The sequence below is a fragment of the Panicum virgatum genome, chromosome 6K (genome assembly GCF_016808335.1).
Source record: "Panicum virgatum strain AP13 chromosome 6K, P.virgatum_v5, whole genome shotgun sequence".
NCBI lineage: Eukaryota > Viridiplantae > Streptophyta > Magnoliopsida > Poales > Poaceae > Panicum > Panicum virgatum.
Genome location: NC_053141.1, coordinates 26701013 through 26727211, shown reverse-complemented (window position 1 = coordinate 26727211; position 26199 = coordinate 26701013). Strand labels below are relative to the sequence as shown.

Sequence of the window (26199 nt, the reverse complement as noted above, 5' to 3'; positions counted from 1 at the left end):
GTACAGTGGCGACACCGGGTTTCTTCCGGCTTTACGTTGCAATGAATGCTCATTTCCAATGACTGGTGTGAACGCGGCGTTATGCGTCCGGGAACAGCGAACTGGTTCGACTACATAGCGGTGACGCCGTGATTAACGGCTGCTGGTGCACGAATCTCCAGATGCGATTTGACGCTGACGATTTGATATGGGTACGTATGCCATAGGACACCAAATCCTCGTTGTGTTCCCCATCGAGCCATCCGGTAGGCCCTGCTCCGCCGCCGTTCCTAGCCCCTGCTGCCAGTGTTCGCCAATGAGCCCTCTCGTAGTGCGCAATAGGCCATGTCCTATGTTTTTGCAGGAGCCCTTCGCTAATCGCCGTCACCCACGTCTTGCCCTTGCATCCTGGTGTCGCCGCGGAATAGCCTTGCCGAAATCCCCGTAAGCGCCACGGCCATGTTGCGACCTCGATAGATCGAGAGTCTGCACACACGCTCGCCTTGGACCGTAAAACCTCACCTTTTTGATTGGCTTGACCCAAAACCAAGCGGCTGCCCTATTGTTGTGACCTTGAGCCAAAGGCTTCACCTTGAGCCAAGGTGTGACCTCGTCGCCTTAGCCTTGCTGCGTCACACCTCTGACCTGCCCCACACGACCACACCGGAGGCGAGCTGCCCCAGCAGCCTCGAGCACGCCGGTGTTGCGCCATGGCCTGCCCCGGCGTGCGCACGCGTTGCCTCGATCGAACACGACCACGCCACGACCCTGCTGGGCACACACACGGCCGCACACGATGCGCTCACGTCGTGCCCAGGCCCTTGTGACCTTTCACCGAACACACCCATTAATAGAACTTAACAAGTGCCTTGGTGGGAAAGCATGGAACGTTATATGTAGCTCTTGGTCTTATGTTCAAGCCCTGCATGCACCACTCTTCTTGTTTTTTTTGTTTTTATTTTTTTTGCTTTTTTATAATATTCTTGGTTCTCTTTTCTCTATATTCCGTTTAAATATGACTTAAAAATGCCCAAAGTTATTTTTTCCATGCAATAGACAACATTGCCATATTTTTTTGTTTTTTCCTCCCTAGCTCTCCACCCATGTCATTAAATTATCAAAAAGGTATATTATTGCATAAAAATTTAAACTAAATTAATTTGATGAATAAACATACTAAATCAAGACTATATTATTTTTCAAGCAAAATGATAGACTGAAAATCATATTTAAATTTTGGTATTATTAAATTTTGAGAAAAAAATAAAGTGACTAAGAAAACTCTCTACCTACTAACCACCAACTGACCGTTGATTGGTAAATATAAATATCTTTACCGAATGGTTGATCTACAAAACAAGAATCACCGACTGATAGCAAATAGGGAAGCTTTATTTGATGACTGATTGTTCATTAGCCATGTTAGATCTTTACACAGTGGATTTTGCTAAAGCTTTTGACACAGTAGAACATTCCACACTTATGTTAATGATGGAGGATTTAGGTTTCCCCCAGAAATGGTTGCAATGGATACAACTGATTTTTAATTCAGGAACTTCCTCAGTGCTGCTTAATGGAGTGCCAGGAAAACAATTCAGATGCAGAAGGGGAGTTAGACATGATGATCCTTTATCACCTCTTCTCTTTGTGTTAGCTGCTGATCTTCTCCAATGTATTGTGAACAAAGCTTTCAGAGATGGATTGCTTAGGGCTCCACTGCCTATTGATGGCTTTGATTTCCCCATAGTTCAGTATGCTGATGACACACTACTACTCCTTCAAGGTAATGCAGCTCAGTTGGTTTTCCTCAAAGCCTTGCTAAACACCTTTGCTACCTCCACTGGACTTCATGTAAATTATAGTAAATCTTCAATGGTCCCAATCAATGTGACACCTGAAAGAACATAGCATCTGACACAACCTTTGGCTGCTCTATTGGCACTATGCCTTTTACATATCTGGGTTTATCTATGGGCACCACCAAACCAAAAAGGGAAAATTTGATTCATGCCACCACAACTCCGTGAAATTGGGTTTCATGTTCAAAATCATGCCACTCAATGACATGGATTTCAACATGAAATCCAATTTCAAGAAGTTGTAGTGGCATGGATCCAACTGACCCAACCAAAAATTGAGGACATGTCACCTCTGATGATCAAAATAGAGAGAAGACTTAATGGATGTTCTTCACTGCTGTCACTATCAGGAAGGCTGCAGCTCATTAATTCTGTAATCACTCCTATCACCACATATACAATGTGCTCCATCAAGCTGCAGAAAGGAGTTGTAGATAATATTGATAGAGCAAGGAAGCAATGCCTTTGGAGAGGGAAAGATTTGGATAAAAAGGGTGGGCATCTAGTTGCATGGTCTATTGTACAAAAGCCCAAGGATAAGGGAGGACTTGGTATGATTAACCTTTGGTTACAGAATGATGCCCTCTTGCTCAAGCAGCTGCATAAATTTTATTCTAGACAGGATGTCCCTTGGGTGAACTTAATTTAGAAAATGTATTACCAAAACACAGTTCCACATGCTTCAAGAGAGGTGGGATCCTTTTGGTGGAAAGATGTCCTGCGACTCAATGCTCTATACAGAGGCATAGCTAAATGTTCCTTGGGAAATGGATCTATTGTTCTTTTCTGGGATGATCTCTGGTGTCCAGTGGTTTTAGCACAAGCTTTTCCAATTCTTTTTCAAGCTGCCACAAGCAACTTGGCCTCAGTTTTGGACATTTTGAATGCCTTGGATCTGGCATCTATTTTCAACCTCCCTCTCTCACATCAAGCATATGACGAACTACTTGAGCTACAGAACCTACTCTCAACTGTCACTTTTGATCCTAATTCAAATGATAGTTGGTCTTTCATTTGGGGGAACAACAAATATTCTGCAAAGAAGCTCTATAATTTGGCCTTGTCATCGGTGCAAGCCCCGAGAACTTTTTCCTGGCTGTGGAAAAGCCAATGCACTCCCAGAGTTAAAATCTTTGCTTGGCTGGTGTTGATAGACCGTCTGAACACGAGAGTCATACTAAGGAGGAGAAACTTCAATCTACAGACGGGAGTAAACTGTGAGCTTTGTAGCTCAGGAGTGGAAGAAGATGCTGATCATCTTCTGTTTGCCTGTCCTTTTGCTGCGAGATGTTGGCATAAATTACAAATACAATGGGATCTCTCTCTGGACGTCCACTGCAGAATTGTGCAGGCCAAGAATGCATCTTCATATTCCTTCTTCATGGAATTATTTCTAATTGCTGCTTGGGAAATTTGGAAGCTTCGAAATTCAGTGATCTTTTTTTTTGAGAAACACAGTACAGACGCAGACGCTCACAAACACACACGCACACTCAACCCTATGAATACACGCACGCAACCCTACCCCTATGAGCACCTCCGAGAGACTGAGCCGGCAAATCCTCGAGATTGACGAAGTCACCACAGGCGCTCCGCTGTCGACGGGAACGTCGCCTACCACTGAAAGCACAAATGCCATTAAATCCTAGAAAATTCGCTCCCACAAGGAGTCGAACCCAGGACCTCAGGTGCTACTGAGACTCTTGTAACCACTAGGCTACAAGCCCTTTCACGAAATTCAATGATCTTTGAGGGTGCTAGACCAACCTTTCATCTTTGGATTGTGAGATTCAAAGAGCAAGTGCAGCTTCAACTTCTTCGTTTTAAACATGATAGAGCAGTCTCAGTTAGAGCTTGGTTAGCTTCTTTCTAAGTAAGCTTTGTTTTTCGCACTCCCGCCCCTCCCCCCCTCCTCCCTTTGTAAGTGTTCTAAACTCTTGTACTAACTCCTAACCTTTTAATGAAAATTGAAGTGCTATGGAGAACTCCTCCACAGTTTTCCTTCAAAAAAAATGTTAGATCTTTACCTACTGATGTTCATTGCTATTTTGGTGTTGTGGTAGTGAATGAATCTTGAGCTTCAATGACAACGCGCATACATACATACATATATATATATATAGTAGCATAAAAAAAATGTTGCCCCTAATGTGTTATGTGTTCCCACTACTACAAAATATTAGGTATATATTAGATATAGTCATGCAAACACTTTAATTTAGTTGATTGTTTGACCCAATTTGTGGCAAAACATGGCCCAAATTGCTCCTAAAAGATAAATCGTCGTAGGCGTGTCACTTGCCACTTTTTTTTACATGGGTGCTATTTGGGGTCACGTGTGTGATCTCAAGTGTACCTGTCACAGCACCCCAACCTCTTCAAGATTTCGTGTTTTGGAGATAAAATCGGCCTAATAAACCAGACCCCTCAATGCTTTGTTGCTAGAACAAACTTTTTTTCGGAAAAAAATTTTTGTTGCCCAAACAATAACAATTGTTCCAGCAACAAAAAAAAATTTCGGAACAAAAAATAGTTATTGGGCCTTATGTGATGATTTAACTATCAGTCACACGTGTGACTTCTAACATTTGTGCTTTCACACAGCACATCGCGCTCGTGTGACTCCTAACATTTGTGCTTTCACACAGCATATCGCGCTTGCCGACTGGTATCGCTTGGTATTCATGATCCTTCACTAGGTCACCAGGGCCCAGTCCATTGTTTCGCACAGGGCCCCGAATTTGCCGGTACGGCCCTGACGCCGCCACTGTGGCGCCGGGCCCATGCCGCCCAATAGCTCCGTGCCGGGAGGGACGGGCCGCCGTGAGGAGCCACAACCGCAGAGGAAGGGGCCGCTGGCCGAGCTCGAGTGCCGGCGCGCGGCGCGCTTGCCGCCGTCCAGCTGTGGCACGAGCCACCAGATTCGGACGCCGCCGCCGAAGCTTGGGAGCGAGGCAGCGCAGGGGAGGGGGAAGGAGGTTAGCCACGTGCACAGGTGACGAAGGATGACCGGCTCAGCCAGGAAGTGATGAGAAGGATCCACCCGCCGAGGCCGCCACGCCGCGGGGCGCCTCGACCCCCGGAGGCCCACCGCGCCGCCGTGGCGAGGGAACAGGGGAGGGCCATGCCGCCTATGGCCGCCGGGAGGAGGCGCGTGCGGGGGCCCCGCTCCGCCGCGAGACACGCTCCTGCTTCGCCTGGAAGGCGCACCACCACAAGAGGATGTCGTGGAGGGAGGGCCGCCTCCGTCGAGTCCGCCACCACGATTCGTCGTCGTGAGACCCGCAGCCTCGATTCGCCGTCGTCTGGCCGCGCAGGCCTGCCGCCGCCGCGCATGGCTCTTCTCCGCCGTTGCGCGCCTCCTCAAGCGCCGCCAGTGCCGCTACTGCCCTCGCATGCTGCCGCCGCGCTGCTGTCCGTCACGACCGCTGCTTCGCCCCGCTGCAGAGGAGGGAGGGAGCAGTTGAGGGGCGGCAGCAGAGCACCGGCCCGGTCCCCGATGCCCGTAGACGCGCTGCTCTCTGCCCCCGCCGGCGGAGGAGGGTGGGAGCAGAGGAGGGGTGGCGTCATGGGAAGGATGCCGGAGGAGGGGGTGGGCACGGGCAAAAAGAGAGGGGAGGGAGAGAGAAGGAGGAGGTGAGGCTGTCGAATGGGGCCCGCAGATGGGTAGCTGGGATTGAGGATTAGATATATAGTACGACGGATGTGTAAAAACTGAGTATAGAGGAGAGAGTCCTAATTAGAATCGAATATTCGTTTTAAGAGATGAATTTAAAGTATTACGATATCTCTCCTCGCTTCTTTCTCTTCCTTATCTCTACCTGCGACCCCATCTTCTCCTCCGCCTCCCTCTCTCTCGTGTCTGGTCTTCAGTCCACCCATCTTCTCTCCGCCTCTCTCTTGTACTACTTTCTCTCTCCCTTCATCCCGTCTCTATCCAATCAAGATTTGGCTTCCAGTTCAACGAGGGTATCAGGACAGCGGGTGGCCACTCCACACAAGCAGATGGCTCGGTGGCCAGCGCACGGGACGGGTGCCCGCACGCGCCGAGGTGGTCGACTGCGGCGAGGTCCCACGCTGTGCCATCGGCCATCCTTCCTCCCTGCACCTGACGGGGAGGCGCGTGGACCGCCAGCTTAGCTGCGGGTTGGGGTCACAGTTCAAACGCCTCAACCTCGCTGGCGTGCTCCTCCGTGAGTCGCTGCCTCTCCGCCCCGAATCCGTTTGAGTGAGTCTAAGCTGTAGATTTTTTTTATGTGTGTTTTCCTACGGTTCTATCCTATTCGGTTTTCTCCTGTAGCGCGGAGCAGCGGCAACGGCACCCGGCAGCGTGGACGCGGGGCGAGGCGCGCGGGCTTCCCTTGGAGCTTGTCTCGCGGCTCGGCTTGGGCCTTGTTCATCACCTCCGGGTTAGAGCTAGCTCCGACATGGCCCATTGGATCGGATGGCATCCGATGACGTCTCGCTCCCAGCGCCAAAGAGATCTTAGGATGCCAAGATGCAATGCAACTTCTCAGAATTCGATTTACTAAGGTAACATTTTTCTGAATTTTAAATGTGTGTTTGTTTTTAGCGGTTTTTTAGGCTGACATATTGCTCAGACGCTGACAAACACATGTCAGCCTAAAAGATGTAAGCGTCACAAGTACAAATTTTATTACATTGGAGAAAGGGTACGGTATGGCACCAAATGGAAGCAACATATGCTTCATTACAAATTTGAAGCCGCGCGGAGTCTCGCCATGCTTGGTGTGGCTCCATCCAACACCACTTCATGGCGATGTTTCCAGAGGTTCCAACAACAACGTAAACTATTATACCCGGACTCACACTCTATAAGTAATTACATCAGGTACCCATGCGTACGTGGCCTCTTTATTTATTCAAGTTTTACTTATAGCCACTAAAAACGTTTTACATATATTGACTTGGCAAAGTCTAAATTAATGCTGCTAGCAAGTGTGAATCATGCTTGCTGGGGCACACGAACAACTGGATGCAGGTAAAGATCATGCTTCCTTCGTGCAGTAATTCCCATCTCCTCCGTCATGTCTACTTGGCTCGGCCCCAATCCGCTCGGGAGCTCCCAATCAAAGTGATATAGGAGTGCTGCAAGTACAAGCTCCATGCTGGCCTGTGCGAATGCCATGCCCGGGCACATCCTCCGACCCGCACCAAAGGGTGTGAACTCAAAGTCTGTTCCTTTAAAATCAACCTTGCCATCCTCAAATCTGTCAGGTTTGAATGTCTCAGCATCATCCCAATATTTAGGATCCCTATTGATAGCCCAGACATTCACAAACACCGTAGCTCCCTTAGGTATGTCGTATCCCATGACCTTGCAAGACTCTCGACACTCTCTTGGGAGAAGCATTGGTACAACCGGGTGTACCCTTAGTGTCTCTTTGATGATGAGTTTTATGTACTTGAGGCCAACCAAGTCATCTTCGGTGACAGTGGGCTTCCCTTCCATCTTGTCGCGCAGCTCATCTTGTGCCTTCTGCATCAGTTTTGGGTTTCTCACTAGCTCCGCCATGGCCCATTGGAGTGCATTTGCGGATGTCTCGCTCCCGGCAATAAAAAGATCCTATGTACAAGGAAGAATATGCTATCTATGATGAATTGCATGAATAGCCGGCCTCAAGAAGCAAAGAAACATGTGCTATGTGTATTTACTTACAAGGATGAGTTCCTTGATAATTGCCATGGTGAGCGGCACCTCGAGGCCACCTTCCTTCTGCAACCTCAGGAGCACGTCCACTAGATCCTCCTGCTGCTCGGAGCTGCCGCCTGCAGCCGAATCCATGGCAGCCCTCCGCTCCTGGTGCTGCTGGATGGCGCTGTCCATCAGCTCCAGCAGCTTTCGATGGTTGTCCTGAACCCAACGCGTCGTTCTGCCGACAAAGCTCGCGAGCCTCGACGACGGAAACAGGTCGCGGACGCTGAATCTGGCGGAGATCTTTATCCCCTCGGCGAGGTGTTCCAGGAACTCCTCCCGCCGCTCGAACCGGTCGCCGATCATGGCGCGCACCGCCGAGTCCGCGACGAGCGCGGCGATCCGCTCGCTGACGTTGACGGCCTCGCCGGGCGTGGACGCCGCGATGGCGGTGACAAGGCAGCCGACCTCCTCCTCCCGGACGCGGCGGAACGACTGGACGCGCCGGGCGCTGAGCAGCTCCAGGACGCAGATCTTGCGGAGTTGCCGCCACAGGGCGCCGTAGCGCGCGAACACGACCCCCTCGCCCTCCGCCCTTATGGCTTGGGTGGTGGGGCCCCACGGGCGCGTGGCGAAGTTGAGGTCGTGCGTCTTCATGACCTCGCGCGCGGCGTCCGGGGACGACGCGACGACGACGGGGATCTCGCCGAGCCTGAGGTAGACGATGGGCGCGTCGAACCGCCGCGCCATGTCGGCGATGGCGCGGTGGGCGAGCGGGCTGCGGACGAGGTGGTGGAGGCTGCCGATGACCGGCAGCTGCCACGGTCCCGGCGGCAACCTCAGCCCATCGTTGCCATCACGCTTCCTGAGCTTGAGGAGGAGGAGAGGTGGGATGACGAGAGGGAGAGCCAAGAGGAGCCACCCCAATTGCTGCATGAATGAAATGGCCGGCCTAGAACTCGGTACAAGACAGGTGGTCTAAGTGGAGTGGTTCATGAAATTTTTTGACGACGCCAACATATATAAAGACAGAGTGAGAGAGGACACGACAAACAAATAATGTTCATCGTAAGCAGCTCATTTATTTGGCGTGTATAGTTGTCTCGTAATTTCCGATCCACAGCGATTAGTACAAAGCAGCAATAGATAGAGAGATATTGCAAAAGTACAAACCTTCGTCCCAATGAAGTACAAACACCACGCACATGTTGATCTAAGCGGTGAAGTAAACGTTACATATGCATGATGCATTATCCGCACGAAGAATTTTCTAGTAGCCCAGGATGTGACATCACGAAGGAATTTCAACCAGGCCAATTTGTTGTCAGAGACTTTATGCATTTTTTTTAAAAAAAAGGAAGAGGATGAATTAGAGCAGGTTTATTTAGTATAGTTGTTGAGTCTGTATTTGTCTAGCTCTTATATATATTTGCCACCTCGTCAAAAGAGACAATAATGTAAAGTACAATCTCTTCCATCAACTAGTTGTCTCTAAGTTACTGTTGACGCAATTCCGGTCAAACACACGAATGCGCTAGCACGCATAGATCACAACGATCGTCACTTGCGAGCTCCCTGCAATGACCGGTCTGACCGGTTGTTACAAACGGTCTGACCTATCATTTCGGAGAAACTGCAAAGACATAAAACCACGAGCTCGGGAGAGACCTCATCGGAGCTAATGAAGCTAGGATTGCTCCGCGATTGGCATGCCACTCACACTACTGGAAAACAGGCATTAGGTACCGGTTGAAGAAGGACTTAGGTACCGGTTTTCCAACCGGCACCCGCAAACCGAGACCCTTGGCTTGGTTCTAGGATACCGGGTAACCCAGCCGGTGCCTTTGGCACCCATAGGTACCGGTTGGAAAAACCAACCAGTGCCTTTGAGGCTGCCACGCTGATGCAAGCGTGCATCCTCTTTGGTTTCCAACCGGTACCAAAGAGTTTTCCCCGTTTATCCCAAATTTCTTTTTTATTTGTTTTGTTTATTCTTTGAGAATTGCTCTGCGTACCCGATCGAGCTATACAGTACTATACTATACGTATACGTCCATCGGTCGTGTTAGAGTTCAAAGAAATTAACTAAAAGTCAAAGTCAAGCATTTAGTTAAGTTAGCTAGCAATTACAATATATATACAAATATGTAAACAACAAGACATCACGTTTAAAAATATTTACAAATATACAAGTCATGTTTTTACTGCAGTTACTAATCCCTCAAGAATTTCAAGAGGACCCTCTATTGATGTGTCCATCATGGTAGAACTTGCCTCTAGGATCCAGAATCTCCTTCACAATGAATCCTGCGAGCTGCTCGCACATAGCGTTAATCCGATCAACAGGTAAAGATTCCATGTAGATTTGCGACATCTATCATTTTTGAAAAGATTGATATATATTAATCCACCACGTTAGTATAATTAATTGAACGTAGTTGAGAACGGTATGGACATATTGTGGCATCCTCCGAAGTTTGTATCCCGCATTCTACTAGACCATGTATGTAGTCGCATACATAGTACCCACACCAATCAGTTCCTTGTTGTTGCCTCGCACACTGTAAAAGAAATAAATCAGTTATTCTATATTTGTGTATGCCTATGCAGAACAATTGATATTACTTAGAGAATTGGGCGCGATCCAACATACCGGAAAATCCATTCTAACATTCAATTGCGACTTCCCTCCACCGACTCCTTTGTTCTTCTTTACAAATTGTTTCCACACTCTGTGCAGGAAATTTACTTGAATGTTGAATAATTGATGTAAAATTGAAAAGGATTTGATATGTGCACATTGTACTTACCTATTTAATGGGTCTATGAAGTGTTGGATTGCAGACTGTGGGCACCTCATGGAGTCGAACACTGTAAGATTGCCACTCTCCATGCAAATTATGAGCAAACCCCAATGATAACTGCAGATATATACACAACTATATTAGACTTAGCATTTATTTAGGAATATAAAAGAGGTTTTACCCGACCAAGACTTACCCATAGTTGTAGGGTATCATTATATAAGATTTGCAATGTTGGCGCATCAGGGCATGGTACATGTTTTGACACGTCTACTTGTAGTTGTCGTTAAGAGTTTTCTGGTTGATTATCAACAGCATCATGAAGCCCACCTAATGATGCCATCCTTCTTTGCGTCATCTTTGAAGCTCCATACTGAATGATAAAATATAAATTATGAAGTGCACATAGTTATTTATGTTGATGACAATCTAAATTTTTTTTATACTTACAGAACCCAAATGGTCATGATAGAGACGTCTAGGGCTTGTCAATGATATATGTCATGTAGAAGTTCGAAGTAGGCCCAGAAGTCATCCTCCCCACGATAGAAATCATGGTCGCGATACTTAACTCCAAACATATTGATTTCTTCGTTGGACATACGCATGTACCATCTATGTAAATTGAACATCTGTGTGCCTAGTTTGATCTCGTCCTCCTCAGTGACAAGAGGTTTCCCAAGCTTGAATGGATGAGCAACAACTTCAGCAATTGGGATATCTGCAGTCCCCGCTGCCTGATCAAGCGTGAATCCTGTTTCGCGAAGAAATTCTGCTTCATTTGGTTGCCTCCCCACCACGAGGGGCTCGAGTTGCTTCTGTACTGAGCCAAGCTGAGGAACAGTCTTTCCACATTTCTTATTTTTTGTCTCCTGCTGTGCCTTTATCAGCGTGCGATCAAAGTCCGAGGGTAGTTGTTTCGGTCCTGGTGGGTTGTTCAAGCATGAGTAGACCTTGACTGCTATTTCTCAATCTATTGGTACCCTCTTCTCTGGGACTTTAGGTTTGAAATGTTCTTTCACCTCGCGATCCACTTCCTCGTCAAGTTCCTCTTGGGTCAGCTCATAAGCTAATTTATTCTTAGGGCCTATCTTCTTTTCAACCCTTTTCTGCTTCTTGTTTGTGGGTCCAAGCAGTGGGAGGGATGCTGTCTTTTTCTTTCCTTTTCCTTCCGGTGGCGGAGGAGTTGGAGTACTACCAGCCCTCTGCTTAGGTAAGGGAGTTGAATCGCGATCAACATTGCCATAGTCGAGTGGAGATGGTGCTGAGGGAGGCAAATCCACGGGAGCCTTGTTGTTCGCAGTCAGTTTGATGTCAACCTTGTGCCATAGAACAATCCCGTGTTGTGCGTCTCCTAACGTCTTCTCTCCATCACCTCCAACAAAATTGAGCTCGAGATTCTCATTAATATGGGTCAGTTCAACTATCTGCTCGACTGTGATGGAGGCATAGGCAGGGGGTATCGGCATTCCATGAATTGTACTAGCAGGATTCACGGGTAGGGCAGACCCGTGTGCTACCTGAACAGATATATTATTTACTCGCACATGGAGCTCGCATGTTGTTGGAATGGTGATATCATCGATTGGGTACCTCTGCTGCTCTGGTGCTGGTGCCTCAATCTGGAGTTGCTCAGCTTGTACATCGGGCGCCGCCGTGGATGCACAACTGCTGCGTCGCTGATCGGTCAGGCTTATCACAACATCCGGCGCCTGCGGGGCACCAATGGTCCTTTGGCTCAGAGCCTGCTGCACTGCCTCATTGACCCTTGCGTCCATCTGAGATTTCAGTGACGCAACTTTTTTATTCATCTTTTCTTGTATAGCACGGATTTTCTCGTTCTGTTCAGCCTTGCTCCTTCGATGAGTCTTATATGAGCTATCTCCGGCCCAAGCAACTTTCCATGGGACCACGCCGATGATGCGTGCTCGTCCAGGGTGTTCAGGATTCTTTAACGACCTAGTTAGCTCATCATTCTCCCTTTGAGGCTGGAATGTTCCTTGTTTTGCCTCATCTATTACTGTGACCAGATCGCGGGCCACTTCTTCCATATTCCCAGTCACGACCAAAGTTCCATCTGTTGGGTTGAGTGTCACACTGTTAGCAAATAACTACACTTCGATCTATCCGGCCATTCCCAAGTCACCGGCCGAATGCCTCTATCCATAAGGTCTTGCTCCGTCTTCTGCCATTTCTTTACTGCCTTCTTGTACCCACCTGCCACAAGGTGGTGGCTGTACTTTTTGTTTCCCGCATTCCTTTTGGCATGTTCAGATTTTTCTTGTGCGTCCTCAGATAGCTTGTACTGTTTGAAGTCCTCCCAGAAAGGTTTAACTTGAGAAAAATCGTTCTAGTCCGGTTCCTTATCCTTCTTGATGTAATTGGAGAACAACTTTTTCTTGAATGTTGCAAATGCAAGGGCCATCTTCTTCAAGGCACACTACTTCACAAGTTCTTCATTGACTCCTTCCGGAAATGTGAACATATCCTTCAGTTCTGTCCACAGCATTTCCTTCTGGTGTGGAGGCATAGCATGTTGTTGTTCTTCTGGATTGTTCGATTTCCAGAGTCTTGTGGTGATCGGAATTCTCTGTGGCAGAACCAGTTTGAATTACACCAGTTCAAGTGCACATCTCACTTCAATCAGTATAATCATTGGTCTGTCGGGTAAAATCCCGATAAAACTACTTGATATCGAATCATAACACAAGTATATTTCCCGCACGAAGGCGAGTCAGAGATACAACAATCCACAATATTTTACATCACATAGATAAGTGGTGTAACTTACATCAGAGTTTTGAAGCTAGCAAGCTGAAGCTCTAGCTTTTACAAACTTTATTCTTAAGAAACTTAAAGAGGTTCAAAAGAAACTAGGATAAGAGAAGTTCTGCAGTGGAAAAAAAACATAACTATACACAACCGTCGTGGGGTAGATGTCATGGTAAGACTGAGCATGACATCATTCAGCCGAGTCAATGCTGGCTGGGGATGGTTCCCTTTCCACAAACCAACCAGCAGGTACAACACTAGGCCAAGTCAAGCTAGTGTTTGGGTCTTCCAAAGTCATTCCTGAAAACAAGGTCACAAACAACACTGAGTATGCTAATACTCAGCAAGACTGACCCGTCTAAGGGTATATCATAGCTCTTTAACTAGACATGCAAGGCTTATGAAGGCTCTGGGGTTTCTTTTGTTGAAAAGCAACAAAGAGTAGGTTCTTACTTTCAATTTTTAGCTTTCATATTCTAGTTGGGTTAACCAGTCTAGATGAGCACCTATCTACACAAACATGGGAGAGGATATATTTGCATCCAACAAGATTGAGTATCATAAATGTTTCATTTCTTACTTTATGAGGTAAAGGGATCAAGCAGTCTCAATATCCACGAGAAACGGACGATTCTGAATCGAATTTCCAACCTTGCAAGGGTAAACCTAACACACACGCTTGGAGCACTGATGAGTCACTCCCAAGCAACCGTTTGCTTCTCATTCCGGTTCATGGATCAGGGCCACTCTCCCCGACTACAGAGAGCCCGACCCTCTCTGCAGCCGTGGTGTTGCGCAACTTAATATAACTTTCAACATAAATTAACTTTCTATCTCTACGAGAGAGTGGGGGTGTATGTCCATTTGCCGGGCCGATCAGTTACTAGGCTTGCCGTGTACCATATTTACGGCATGTGGCTAGTACTTTCAAACGCTTAACCACCGCTACCACACACTGCGACCTTATCAAGTTCATCAACACAGACGGATTTCCAATAAAAAGCTTGTAACCAAATCCTTCCATGGTCCTTATAGTGATTGCAAGAAAGTAAACAATCAACTCCTATGAAGCTCGCGAGTGACAGGCAATCACTCGACTTTTACCGGTCTTATTAGCATAGCATCTAATCGGACTCTGTTCTAGTGTTCAATCAATAGGAATCTAGAATTATGCATCTAAGGTTTTCATTCAATTCCAATAACTTAAATGCACAAGTAAATAATAACCATAAGTTGCATAAATTAAAATAATAGATTTATGCACCAGGGCTTGCCTATAGAGGTGTCTATATGGTCAGTGGACTTTGGCTCTTCCGAATCAGAGTTCGGAGCTTTAGTTAGTTCAACAATGTTGGCCTGAGCTTCAGAAAAATCCCCGTCTGGCTCCTGGATGAGCTCGTAAGTTCCGTCGACTAGCGGGGTAACTTCTATATGAGATGCAATATTTGGAAAATTAGTGAAGTGTTTGACTATAGCTTTGCTTCACTAAAGAGTTAAAAACCAATAAAGTAAACATTTAAGATTAAACTTAAAAGTTTTACTTTACTGGGCAATTGTTTATAGAGTAAAAGTGAGCACAAATAAATTCCATAAAATAGCATGGAAAAAGAGTTTTGATTTCAATATAACAAACAACGAAAAGGATTTTTAAAAGAAATCCTGAAAAAAATAAACAAAACACTGAAAATAAATTTTAAAAGTATGAGCTAGAGTCCACTAATAGTTTTAGAAAAAATTTATAGAGCTCAACATACTCTAAAGAGCATGTGGTTAAAGGCTCAATCAAAATAAAGCTTTGGAAACAAAGATTTCAATAAAAGGAGCCATATACTAACCCTATTTTTAGAATTAATTACACAAGGAAACATTTCAAACTCATCACACCAGATGATAGATCTAATTAAAAGGAACACAACAAAATTAATTTCACATTTTTCTAATTTTTTTACATTTTTCTAGGATTTTTCAAAGTTCACTAGAAAAAGAATAAAAGGAAAAGGTCTTTTTGCAGAAAAGACCCCAGGAAAGATTGCAAACCTTGCAATCAGGTCCTTGGCTAGGGTCAGCGGGGGGGAAAGGGTTGACTGGCCAATTCCGGCGACGGGGATCGCCAGCGGCGAGGGTAGAGTGGTCAGGGAGCTTTAGGAGATCGTGGCGCACCTGCAGGGTGGCTTGGGTGGGACGCGGGGTGGCCGGGGGCACGGCGGCGAAGGCACACGGTAGCGAAGGTGCTCCGGCGGGGAAACAGTGGCCAGAGATAGAGGGGAGCTTCACTGGTCTATAGCGAAGCTTGCTGGAGGGTCGAGGGAGTTGGAGTGTGACTGAAGCGGCGGGTCCACGGCGGCGGGGCTCGTCGGAGTAAAGGAGATGGGGCGGTGGCGAGGGATACCGGAATTGGAGATGGTCGGGGCTTTTTATAGCCCGAAGGGGAGGGGGATGAGCATGGGAGAGGGTTCCTGGAGAGGATAGGCGCGTCAAGGGGATAAATCCGGTGGCGGCGAGGAAGAACCACGGCGGGCCGGTGAGGTGGCGCAAGTGGGCAGCGTGGCGCGTGCGTGAAGGGCCAGCAGGGGCGGCGCTAGAGGCGGTGGAGGTTTGTGCGCGACGCGTGGAGGGGGTGTGGCAGTGCTCCGAGGTGGCGGGCTGGCGAAACCGCGGCGGCGCGCTTGCCAGAGAGGAGAAACAGGGGTGGCGGCTCTGCGGCGCGGCGTGGCAAGGGGAAAGAAGGCCAGCGAGGTTGCAGTGGGACCAGGAGGAGCTGGGGAGGCCAGGCGGCGCTCCAGTGATGGCGCAGGGAAGCTGGTGGGCGGGGAATCCCGCGGTGGCTGCGGAGCAGAGCTCCGAGGAGTCTGGAGGTTGAAGAAGAGTACATGGGGACCATTTTGCAAATATAGAAAAGTTCCGGGCTCTAACTGTAAACTAAAATTTCCCACTATTCTAGGGCTTAAATGAAAAAGTGACCAAAACAAAAGTTGTTCAGTTTTTCAAGATCTACAATTTTTATGTTGTGCAAATTTTCACTAGATCAAAAGATTTTGAAATATTTGGAAAATTTCAAATGAACTCTAATTAATAAAAGAAAAATACCTTTTTGATAGCAAATTTCAACAAATTTAGGACTAAATTGCAATAAAGCTGCCAAGTAATTATTACTAGCACTTTTGCAAGAAAGTCCTTCACAATTTTGAAATTACTTCCTAAGCCAAAACTTTTTGTAATAAATGACTTGTAATTTTCCATAATTACAAAAATACCCCTAATTTTGTATTGAAAATTTAAATTTCCACACAAAAACAAACTCAAGTTTCACACATTATATTATGTTCTAATAATTAGACACCTGAAGTGTCACATTCTCGTCCGAACAACAACCCCACATTGTGTGACAAACTTGGTGCTAGCAGCCTCTGGAGCACATGGACAGCCCTCTGCGTCCACTTCTGTGACGACCTGTCTTCCCTCAAGTTTTTTGGTCGGATGGCATCTCCCTTTCGACTTCGATGTAGAGCACGACTAAATGAAATAAAAGATATATTAATCGCAAATCTAATATAGTTAAGTCACCATGCATAATTAAGATACGTACTGCAACGGGCTGCTGAGCGGGCGTCGGGGTAAAGTCATCATCCCCGTCACTGCCATCTCCGGACATATTCAGGAATGAATCGGCTGTGCGGGCCTCTTCGTCACCGAATTGTTCAGCGGCGTTGACCCTAGTATCTTCGTTTATTGCATCCATCATATATCTTGCGGCGGCCTCCTCATCGTAGGTGTCCATCCTTAACTCAATTGAAAATTTAAAATTATATGAAATTTAATAGTACAAAGTATTTGAAAATTAATCGTACAAAGTATTTGTACATGTAATTCTTGAGGGCAATTAAAATACACTTACAAAATGATAATGCGCTTAGGAATAATTAACTCAACAAGAAAAAACAAACTAAATATCTAAAAATGGTAATTTATATTCTAGTTTATCTAAAAATTATATTAAATTTACTGAACCCTAAAGAATTGTAATATATCTAAAACACTAAAAAAGTAAATAAACTAAATTCTAGATAATATATCAAAAACTAACTAAAAACAATTGACTAAGTAAATTCACTATTCACTATTTAAAAAAGAATTGAAACAAAAAAAGGCCTGGTACACCGGCGGCCGAGCAGGGGGCAACCGGCGGCGGCGCCCGGCAGCGCGCGAAGAAGGGGGAGACGGCGCGTGTATGTCGAGGAGGAGGCGGCGTGGTGCGGTGACTGCGCAGCGGCACGCAGGAGAGGAGGCGGCGGCGTCGAGGTAGGTGGTGGCGAGGGGGAAGGGCGGCGGCGCGCCGGGTGCGCGCTCGAGGTCGGCGCGGCGTGGTGGCAGACGGGGCGGTCGAGGTCGGCGCGTCGTGGAGGCCGATGTTGGGGAGGCGGGGGCGTCGAGGTGTTGCGGCGTCGAGGGCGGGGGCGTCGAGGGCGGTCGGTGTCGAGGGCAGCGGCGTCGAGGCGGCGCGGCGGTGGACGACCAGGTGCGGAGGGGGGCGGCGGAAGATCGCGCCTCGAGGGCGCGGAGGGTGCGTCGCGGAGGTCGACGATCGGGCACTGGAGAGGAAGTAGAGTGGGGGAGGAAGAACATGGCTATATACCCTGGCCCTTTGGTACCGGGTGAAAACATCACCCGGTACCTAAAAAGGCCTAAGGCACCGGTTGTAAACCTAACCGGTACCTTAGGCACCGCAAAGGTACTGGTTGGGTTTACAACCGGTACCTTAGGTCCCCAACGGGCGGGAAACTAGAAAGGCCTAAGGTGCCGGGTCAAGAATACCAACCGGTACCTAAGGCTGAAAATTCTGTTGTCTTTAGTATTTTTGTCATCCGTTGTTTCAAATTCAGAGTCTAGCCCAATGCTAACACTACACACTTTGCAAGCCGCGGCCAGGGTTCGACTCCTGCCACGCAACCTTTTTTGTGAAAAGGTACCTTTGGTACTGGTTGAAGGTTTCAACCAGTACCTTAGGCCTCCTTTTCTATTCTCCTTTTTCTTAATAGTTCACTAATAAATCAGTTAATTGCCTAGAAAATCATTTAGTTGCCCAATAAATATATTAATTGCGTAGTAAATCATTTAATCTTCTAATAAATTAGATAATTGAGTAATAAATCTGATAATTGCAGAGTAAATCATTTAATCATCTAATAAATTAGATAATTGAGTAATAACTCCGATAATTGCATAGTAAATCATTTAATCGTCTAATAAATTAGATAATTGAGTAATAAATCTGATAATTGCCTAGAAAATATGTTTGTTGCCTAATAATTATAATAATTGTCTAATAAATCATTTAATGGCCTAATAAATTAGTTAATTCAATAATACATCTGATTAATGCTTAATAAATTTGTTAATTGTTCAATAAATCTATTAACTACCTAATAAATCATTTATTTGCCTAATAAATCTGATAAATGGCTAGAAAATCATTTAATTTCCCAATAATTATATTATTTGTCGTATTTATCATTTCATCGTCTAATAAATTAGTTAATTGAATAATAAATCTGATAAATGCCTAGAAAATCATTTAATTGCCCAATAAATCTGATAATGTTTGTGGAAACTATTACAAGAGATAATCATTCAACTAATGAAATATTAACTGTGGTTTGCTTTACAATCATCCCTTTATTGTGATCATGACGTGCGTAGGGAGCCTCCTCTTGGGCTAAAAGAATACTTGTGTCAACCTCCACTACGAACGGAGTCATGTCTTCGACCTTGTTGTATTCTTCTTCATCTGTGACATCGTCGACTGACAATTTTTCTTTTGCCAGCCAGGACTATGTGGCGCTTTGGCTCTTCTCCCACACCTATAAATCTTAATTTATTTCTAGACTTGTCCTTTTTTTGTTTGCAAGACATGTCCTGCACATAGAAAACTTGGGTGGCATCCTTAGCTAGGACGATTGGTTTGTCTCGATAGCCAAGCGCTTTGAGGTCTACTGTTGTCATTCCGTACTCGTCGATATCAACACCTTTCCCTGTCAGCTTAACTCATTGGCACCGAAATAGAGGGATCTTCAGCGGGAGTTCCTAGATCTCCTCAATGTAACCAAAATATGAGTTTGTTTGTCCACTAGAGTCTGTGGCATCTATATGGACACCACTATTTTGATTGGTGCTCTTGTTATCTTGGGCTATTGTGTAAAATGTGTATCCATTAATTTCATATCCTTGGTACATCAAGATTGAATTTGCCGGACCCCTGGCCAGCCAAGTTAGCTGCTCATGAATTTCACCGTTGGCCATGACTTCCTTCTACAACCAGGTGGCGAATGTATCGTTATGATGGTTTGTAATCCATGTCTCAGACTTCGAAGGGTACATGCTTTGGACCATTTGCATGTGCTCCTCCATATATGGAGCCACCAAGGCTGATTGTTGTAGAACTGTGAGATGTGCTTTGCTCAATGTGGCATGATCGGTGGCATTTACTGATTTTCTTCCAAGTGTGCCCTTTCCAATCAGTCGACCCTCATGACGTGATACTAGAACCCCAATTGGGCAGAGTTCATCCACATAGTCAACACAAAACTCAATGACCTCCTCTGTGACATAACCCTTCGCAATGCTTCCTTCGAGACGAGCCCGATTACGAACATATTTCTTTAGGACTGCAAAATATCGTTCAAAAGGGAATATATTATGAAGGAAAACAGGACCAAGAATACCAATCTCCTTGACTAGGTGAACTAGAATATGTGTCATAATATTGAAGAATGATGGAGGAAATATCATCTCAAGACTAACTAAACTTTGAACAACATCCTCTTGTAGCCTGATTAGACTCGATGGATCTATTGCCTTCTGAGAAATTGCGTTGAGAAACGCACAAAGCTTTATGATTGTTGCTCGAACATTAGCTGGTAGAATACCTCTTAGTGCAACTATAATTAATTGTTTCATCAACATGTGACAGTCATGGGACTTTACGTGTGCGAATTTCTTCTCTTTCAGGTTCAGTAGCCTCTTTATGTTCGAAGAGTAGCTTGATGGAACCTTGATACTGTTCAAACAATCGAACATACTTTACTTCTCTTCCTTGCTAAGAGTGTAGCACGCAAGACCTAGGTAATGACGTCCTTTATCCCTTTTTTCTGGATGTAGGGCGGCCCGTTGTTTCAATCGTTGAAGATCTTGTCGCGCTTCCAGTGTATCCTTAGGCTTACCCTAGACACCAAGGAAGTCTAAAAGGTTCACACAAAGATTCTTTGATAGGTGCGTCACATCGATTGCGTGGCGGACCTCTAAGACTTCCCAATAAGGTAAATCCTAAAAAATACTCTTCTTTTTCCACATAGGTGCGCGTCCGCATCACTCTGCACTGATCTGCTGCCAGGTCCTTTTCTGAATACTACTTTTACATCTTTAACCATTTTAAACACCATTTTCCCACAACGGTGCCTAGGTTTTGTACGATGATCTGCCTTTCCACCGTAGTGATCATGCCTCCTCCTTAATGGGTGCTTGATCGGAAGAAATCGACGATGACCCATATACACTATCTTCCTACAGTGCTTCAGATACATGCTGTCGGTTTCTTCTAAACAATGGGTGCATGTCCTATAACCCTTATTAGACTATCCGAACAGGTTGCTTAGTGCGGGTCAATCATTGGTTGTTATGAAAAATAATGCACGTAGGTTAAAATGTTCCTTTGCATGCGCATCCCACATAGCAACACCCTTCTCTTTCCACAACAATAAAAGTTCGTCAACCAGTGGTTTCAGATACAAATCAATATCATTACCAGGTTGCTTGGGGCCGGGAATAAGCACCGGCATCATAATGAACTTCCGCTTCATACACAACCAAGGAGAAAAGTTGTATATACATAGTGTCATAGGCCACGTACTATGGTCACTGCTCTGCTCACCGAAAGGATTCATGCCATCTGTACTTAAGCCAAATCTTATATTCCTCACATCATTTGCAAATGTTGGGAATGTTCTGTCCACCTTTCTCCAATGCGACCCATCAGCAGGGTGTCTCAACATATTGTATTGCTTACGTTCTTCTTTGTGCCATCGCATCAATTTTGCATTTGTTTTGTTCATGAACAAACGTTTCAGATGTGGTATTAGAGGGAAATACCACATCACCTTTGCAACACCCTCTTCTTAATACGTATCACGTCAACGTCGCCTGGATCATCTCGAGGGATCTTATACCGACATGCATTGCATACAGGGCACGAATCCAAATTTTCATATTCACCATGATATAAGATGCAGTCATTAGGACAAGCATGTATCTTCTGTACTTCTAATCCTAAAGGACAAACAACCTTTTCTGCCTCGTATGTTGTTTCGGGCAAGGTGTTACTCTCAGGGAGTAAGTTTTTTATAAGTTTCAGCAACTCCTCGAATGTCTTGTCAGAAAAACCATTTGATGCCTTCCATTGCAATAATTCCAGTGTGGTACCCAACTGTTTGTGGCCTTGTTTGCAATCTGGGTACAACAATGTTCTGTAGTCCTCCAACATACGCTCCAGATCTTTCGATTCCTTTTCTGTTTCACAAACTTTCTCAGCTTCACGCAGCATCTGACCCAGATCATCTTCTACAACGTGTCCTTCAGTATCTTCTTCAGGCTCACCCATTGCGGTGTCATCAAAAAAGGCACCGTAATTGGCTGTAAAGTCAATAATCCTGTCCTCTTCTTCTTCATTATTATCCAGCATAATTCCTCTTTCTCGATGCTTGTCAAAACATAGTAGTTCGGCATGAAACTACTATTGAACAAGTGACTGTGGATGGTTCTTAATGATGAGTAATCCCTCTCATTCTTACAGAATTTGCATGGGCAACGAACGAAACCGCCATACTTGTGTTTTTCAGCCGCTTCTATGAATTCATGCACGCCATCCATGAACTCCTTTGAGCGCCGGTCGGCCATGTACATCTATTGCCGACTCATCTGGGTTCACAATTCATTTATATACATCATAGATTGTCATAATAATTCATTCATAACACACAATTTAACCTAAAATAAATACGCTATCTCACAATTTTGTACATATTTAAATTTCCCCTTTAATAAATCACTAACTTATTATAATTGTACATTTCATTATAATAATATAATTAATTAAATCTCTTGCTAACTACATATAAAAAATAGCACATCTATAAAATAATAGCAAACTAACCAAATTGCTAACTACATCTAAATAAATATTATTATCACATGTACATCAATTAATATAATAATAATATACTAAATGAAAGAATAATTAATACATCTATAAACTAAATAACTACATCTAACAATTAATTTCTAAATCATGGAGGAAACAAAATACTAACCTTTCAAAAAAAATTGCAAAAATTCCCCTCCCCTCCCATCCCCTCCCCTCACTTGGCTGCCATGAACAGTGAGTTCACAGCAGCTTGAAGGTGGGGAGGGGGGGCTATTTATAGGCACGAGCCAAAGGCACCGGTTGGTGCTAATGACCCGGTGCCAAATCTAGCGCATAGGTACCGGGTTATATTACCAACCGGTGTCTAAAGAAGGAGCAACTTCCGGCACCGGGTCGTGGCATCACCCGGTGCCTTTACCTGCACAATAGGCACCGGGTGATGCCGCGAACTAGTGCCTTTGACGCCATCGTCATTTGGTACCGGTTGGAGGCACCACCCGGTGCATGTGCTCTAGTATTGGCACCGGGTCATGCCATGACCTGGTACCAATATCCCTCCCTTGCGCCCAGTCCAGGCCAAAGGTACCAGCTATTATTGCAGCCGGTACTGACCTTTGGCCTGGACCTTTGGCATGTTTTCCAGTAGTGTTAGGATGCCTTTAAATGCTATATAGATGCAGGAAGAACAACAAATCGAAGTTGGAAAAGATTAGAGCAAACAGAAAAGGTAAAAAGATAAATGTGTTTGATAGATTCAATTGAATGCACCCAATCGGCCGTGACCCTTCATATATATAGGGTGGGGAGGTCCGTACCCAATAGGAGTCGAAACTGATAGATATCATGTGTTAAAATATAACTCTTATCTCGGATTGGGCTATTCCAACCAGTCAGACCGGTTAGGTTAAGGTACGTAGATCTTTCTGTAGGCATAACTTCCTCATCCGGACTTCAAATTGGAAGTTCAATATATGCATTCTGATCATCTCGACAAGATACGCAATGGTGAAGTTCAATTTTTATTTTGACAAAGTCACCTTGACCTGTGCATACTGATTAGACCAGTCTGCACAGCCATTCAAATTTTGGTCGTCTACAGTTATATCTATCTTTCTGTGGCTCAGGATGATGCAATGTTGCCCACGCATGATGCATGCGCACTTTATCTCGAGTGATTCCTCTGATTGCAAATACAAACTCAGATAATGACAATAATTTAGATAACCCCATATTATTTTGAAATTCTCCATGATTGCCATTAAAAAATATTAGCTAAAGATATCCTACCTCTTTATAATATAACCACTACCATTATGAAAAAATAGCAAAAATACCTTTTAAAACTAAACCATCACTGCCTTTGAAAGAAGATTAAACCAGACAACTCATATATTTAATCCAACAAAAACAAAAAAAATCTAACACAAAGGAATGTAAAAGAAGACAAAATCTAACACAAAGGATGATTGATCTATTACATCATTATGAAAAAAGTATTTTCTCAAAGAAGAAAAAGAAAATGCTGACATAAGATATTAGCTCACCATCTTATATGATGTAGACCATCAATTAGATTACGCTATTTGCGTATGCCATAGCTGTAACATCCCACATTTGTGCCTATATTGAAAATGCTGAATTTTCAAAAAATTTGAAACTTTTTACGCAAACTCTATAGTTAAAAAAGAAACTTTAATTGGGCTATTTTTCATTTGATATGTAAACCTCGACTGCCAAAACCAGTTGCTTAAGAGGTTTATGCCGTTGAATTTGTGTGGTCACCAAATGACAAACCAAGTACTTGTTCTTCTTTAAAGCCGATTAACAAAACTCAGAAGGAAGAGATCAAGTTTACTTTTGATTTGTCGAAGTGTGAGAGAATCTTTGATGAATTAGCAAAGATTGAAAAAAATAAGTTCTTTTACACAATTCTGTCGATAGAAGAGTTAAAGCGGCGTGCCTATTGCAAATTCCATAATACTTTTTCTCATGCTACTAACGATTGCAATGTACTTCGTAGAAAGATACAATTGCCATAGATGAAGGACGACTGATTCCTCCTACAATGCAAATTGATCAAAATCCTTTTCCAATGCATACATGTATGCTTGGATTGAAGAATCCCAAGATTTTAATTCGGCCAAGTCAAGCCTAATCGACAAAAGGAAAAAATGTGATCATTGGAGAAGAGAGGCCTGACAAGAAGATGCTGCAGAACAAGACTTCCCGAGCTGCAACAAAGACTTCAACACTCGGGGTGCAAGGCAAAGAAAAGAAGACCGGCAGCAAACTGACCGGTCTGACCGGTGTCCAGACCGGTCTGACCGGTGCACCCAGCAAATCTGAAAATTCCTCCACGTCTGAAGTTAGAACAAGGCCAAGCTTTGAAGAGCTCTTGGCCAAGAATGAGAGGGAGGAAGCTGCCCAGAAGCATAAGATACGGCCAAATGAAGCTAAAGTTGCAAATTCAATGTCAACCGCTGGTCAGCAATTGGATTTTCGTCCATGTCAAGATAATTGTGTTACTATGCCATATTCAAGGCCGCTCCATTGTTTTGGCCATATTCCTATTATTACACACATTTGGATTACAGTTGGATGCATATGCAATCTTATTATGTTCAATATCCTTCTATATATCCAAGTTGTGTATCACCATGACCGGGTGCTGCTAGTAACAATCTGGTCAAAAGAGATCTTAGTTGCAGCAAGGAGGGTGAGAAGGACTTAAAGAAAGATTCAAAGAATTTACAGCCGATGTGGTGTCCCTCAGGCTTATCTCACACTCAGAAAAGAAGGTTACAACATTTGTGCAAGCAAGAGTCAATGGAGCAACAAGTGGAGGTCAAGCCAACAAAGTCAGTAGCCACGAAGAAAGTTTGGAGACTAAAGCAAATTGTTTCATCATCAGCTTGAAAAGAAGAAAGTCATGGCCGATAATTTTTATCGCCCTTAGCACAAAAAATGGTCGATGTATTATTGATCATCGCCCTTAGACAATTTTGGTCGAGAGGAGTGTATTTGGCACGCAAGCTTTGCCAAAAACAGGGTGTCAGACCCGGGGCAACGGGGCTGCTCACATGTGCAGAATATTATAGAGTAGGGAGTAGTCATGGATATGCCCTACCTCTTTTGTATCTACCCAAATAGGAGTAGAACTAGTCGGCATACTCGGAACCAGCTGAACTCCTCGGACTGGGAATCTAACAGAACTAGACCAGGACTTTTCGTGTAACCATGTTCCCCCTGATTATATAAGGGCGAACAGGGACCCCCTCAAAAGGGACGAGACACATCGAACAACACCTAAGGGAATACAAACCACCACACAGGACGTAGGGTATTACGCTCCGGCGGCCTGAACCTGTCTAAATCCTTGTGATCTTTGCACCATCGCATTCTGACCTCGGCGAGTCCCTACTTACAACCACTCTCCTCGGGATACCCCTCGGAGAACCCGACGGTAAAACACCGACAGCTGGCGCCCACCATGGGGCCTCTCGCCAACGATCGCTAGAACAACCCGATGGCTCCTCTCAACGACAACTCCATGCTCGATAAAGGCACCTCCTTCCGCGTAGGCTACTGGATCTTCGTCGCCGACGGATCAGGCGGTTTCGAAAGCTGCCCAATTGACCAAAATGCTCCAGAAGCTTCGGAAGCCGTAGAACGCCACGAACTCGACTTCATCGACCAACTCGAAGAAGTCGGATTCTCGGCCCTCAATCATGAAACTCGAATCCAACCCGAATTCGGCGCGATCAGAGCAAGAACGTTAACACCCTCTGAATTGGAAGAGGATTTGGAAAGACTGCTAGGAGATACCAAACAAAAAACTCCCATGGATGGAAGGGTTTTATCTTCCAATGGCATCCACTTTGCTGAATCAAGCCTTCGGAAGAAAAGTCAAAAACCGGTTTCAAGAAAACTACTCGC

The 26199-nt window shown here is 45.1% G+C and overlaps 1 protein-coding gene and 1 long non-coding RNA gene across 2 annotated transcripts; one reads left to right on the top strand and one right to left on the bottom strand.

Moving 5' to 3' along the window:
* Positions 1 to 5661: 5661 nt before the first annotated feature.
* LOC120712128 lies at positions 5662 to 7469 on the top strand. Its single transcript, XR_005690704.1, has 2 exons — positions 5662 to 6031; positions 6139 to 7469. It is a non-coding gene; the product is annotated as an uncharacterized LOC120712128 (long non-coding RNA).
* LOC120712127 (zealexin A1 synthase-like) lies at positions 6234 to 8490 on the bottom strand. Its single transcript, XM_039997850.1, has 2 exons — positions 7519 to 8490; positions 6234 to 7425 (listed from the first exon to the last, which is right to left on the bottom strand). The coding sequence occupies exons 1-2, from the start codon at positions 8428 to 8430 to the stop codon at positions 6805 to 6807; spliced, it is 1533 nt and encodes a 510-aa protein (XP_039853784.1). The 5' UTR covers positions 8431 to 8490; the 3' UTR covers positions 6234 to 6804.
* Between the last annotated feature and the right edge of the window lie 17709 nt (positions 8491 to 26199).

Excerpts from the sequence above, each read along its gene's own strand:
- LOC120712127 (XM_039997850.1), bottom strand. The coding sequence starts at position 8,430 with ATGCAGCAATTGGGGTGGCTCCTCTTGGCTCTCCCTCTCGTCATCCCA. Across the intron at positions 7,426-7,518 it reads TTATCAAGGAACTCATCCTT|GATCTTTTTATTGCCGGGAG; the intron begins GTAAGTAAATAC and ends CCTTGTACATAG.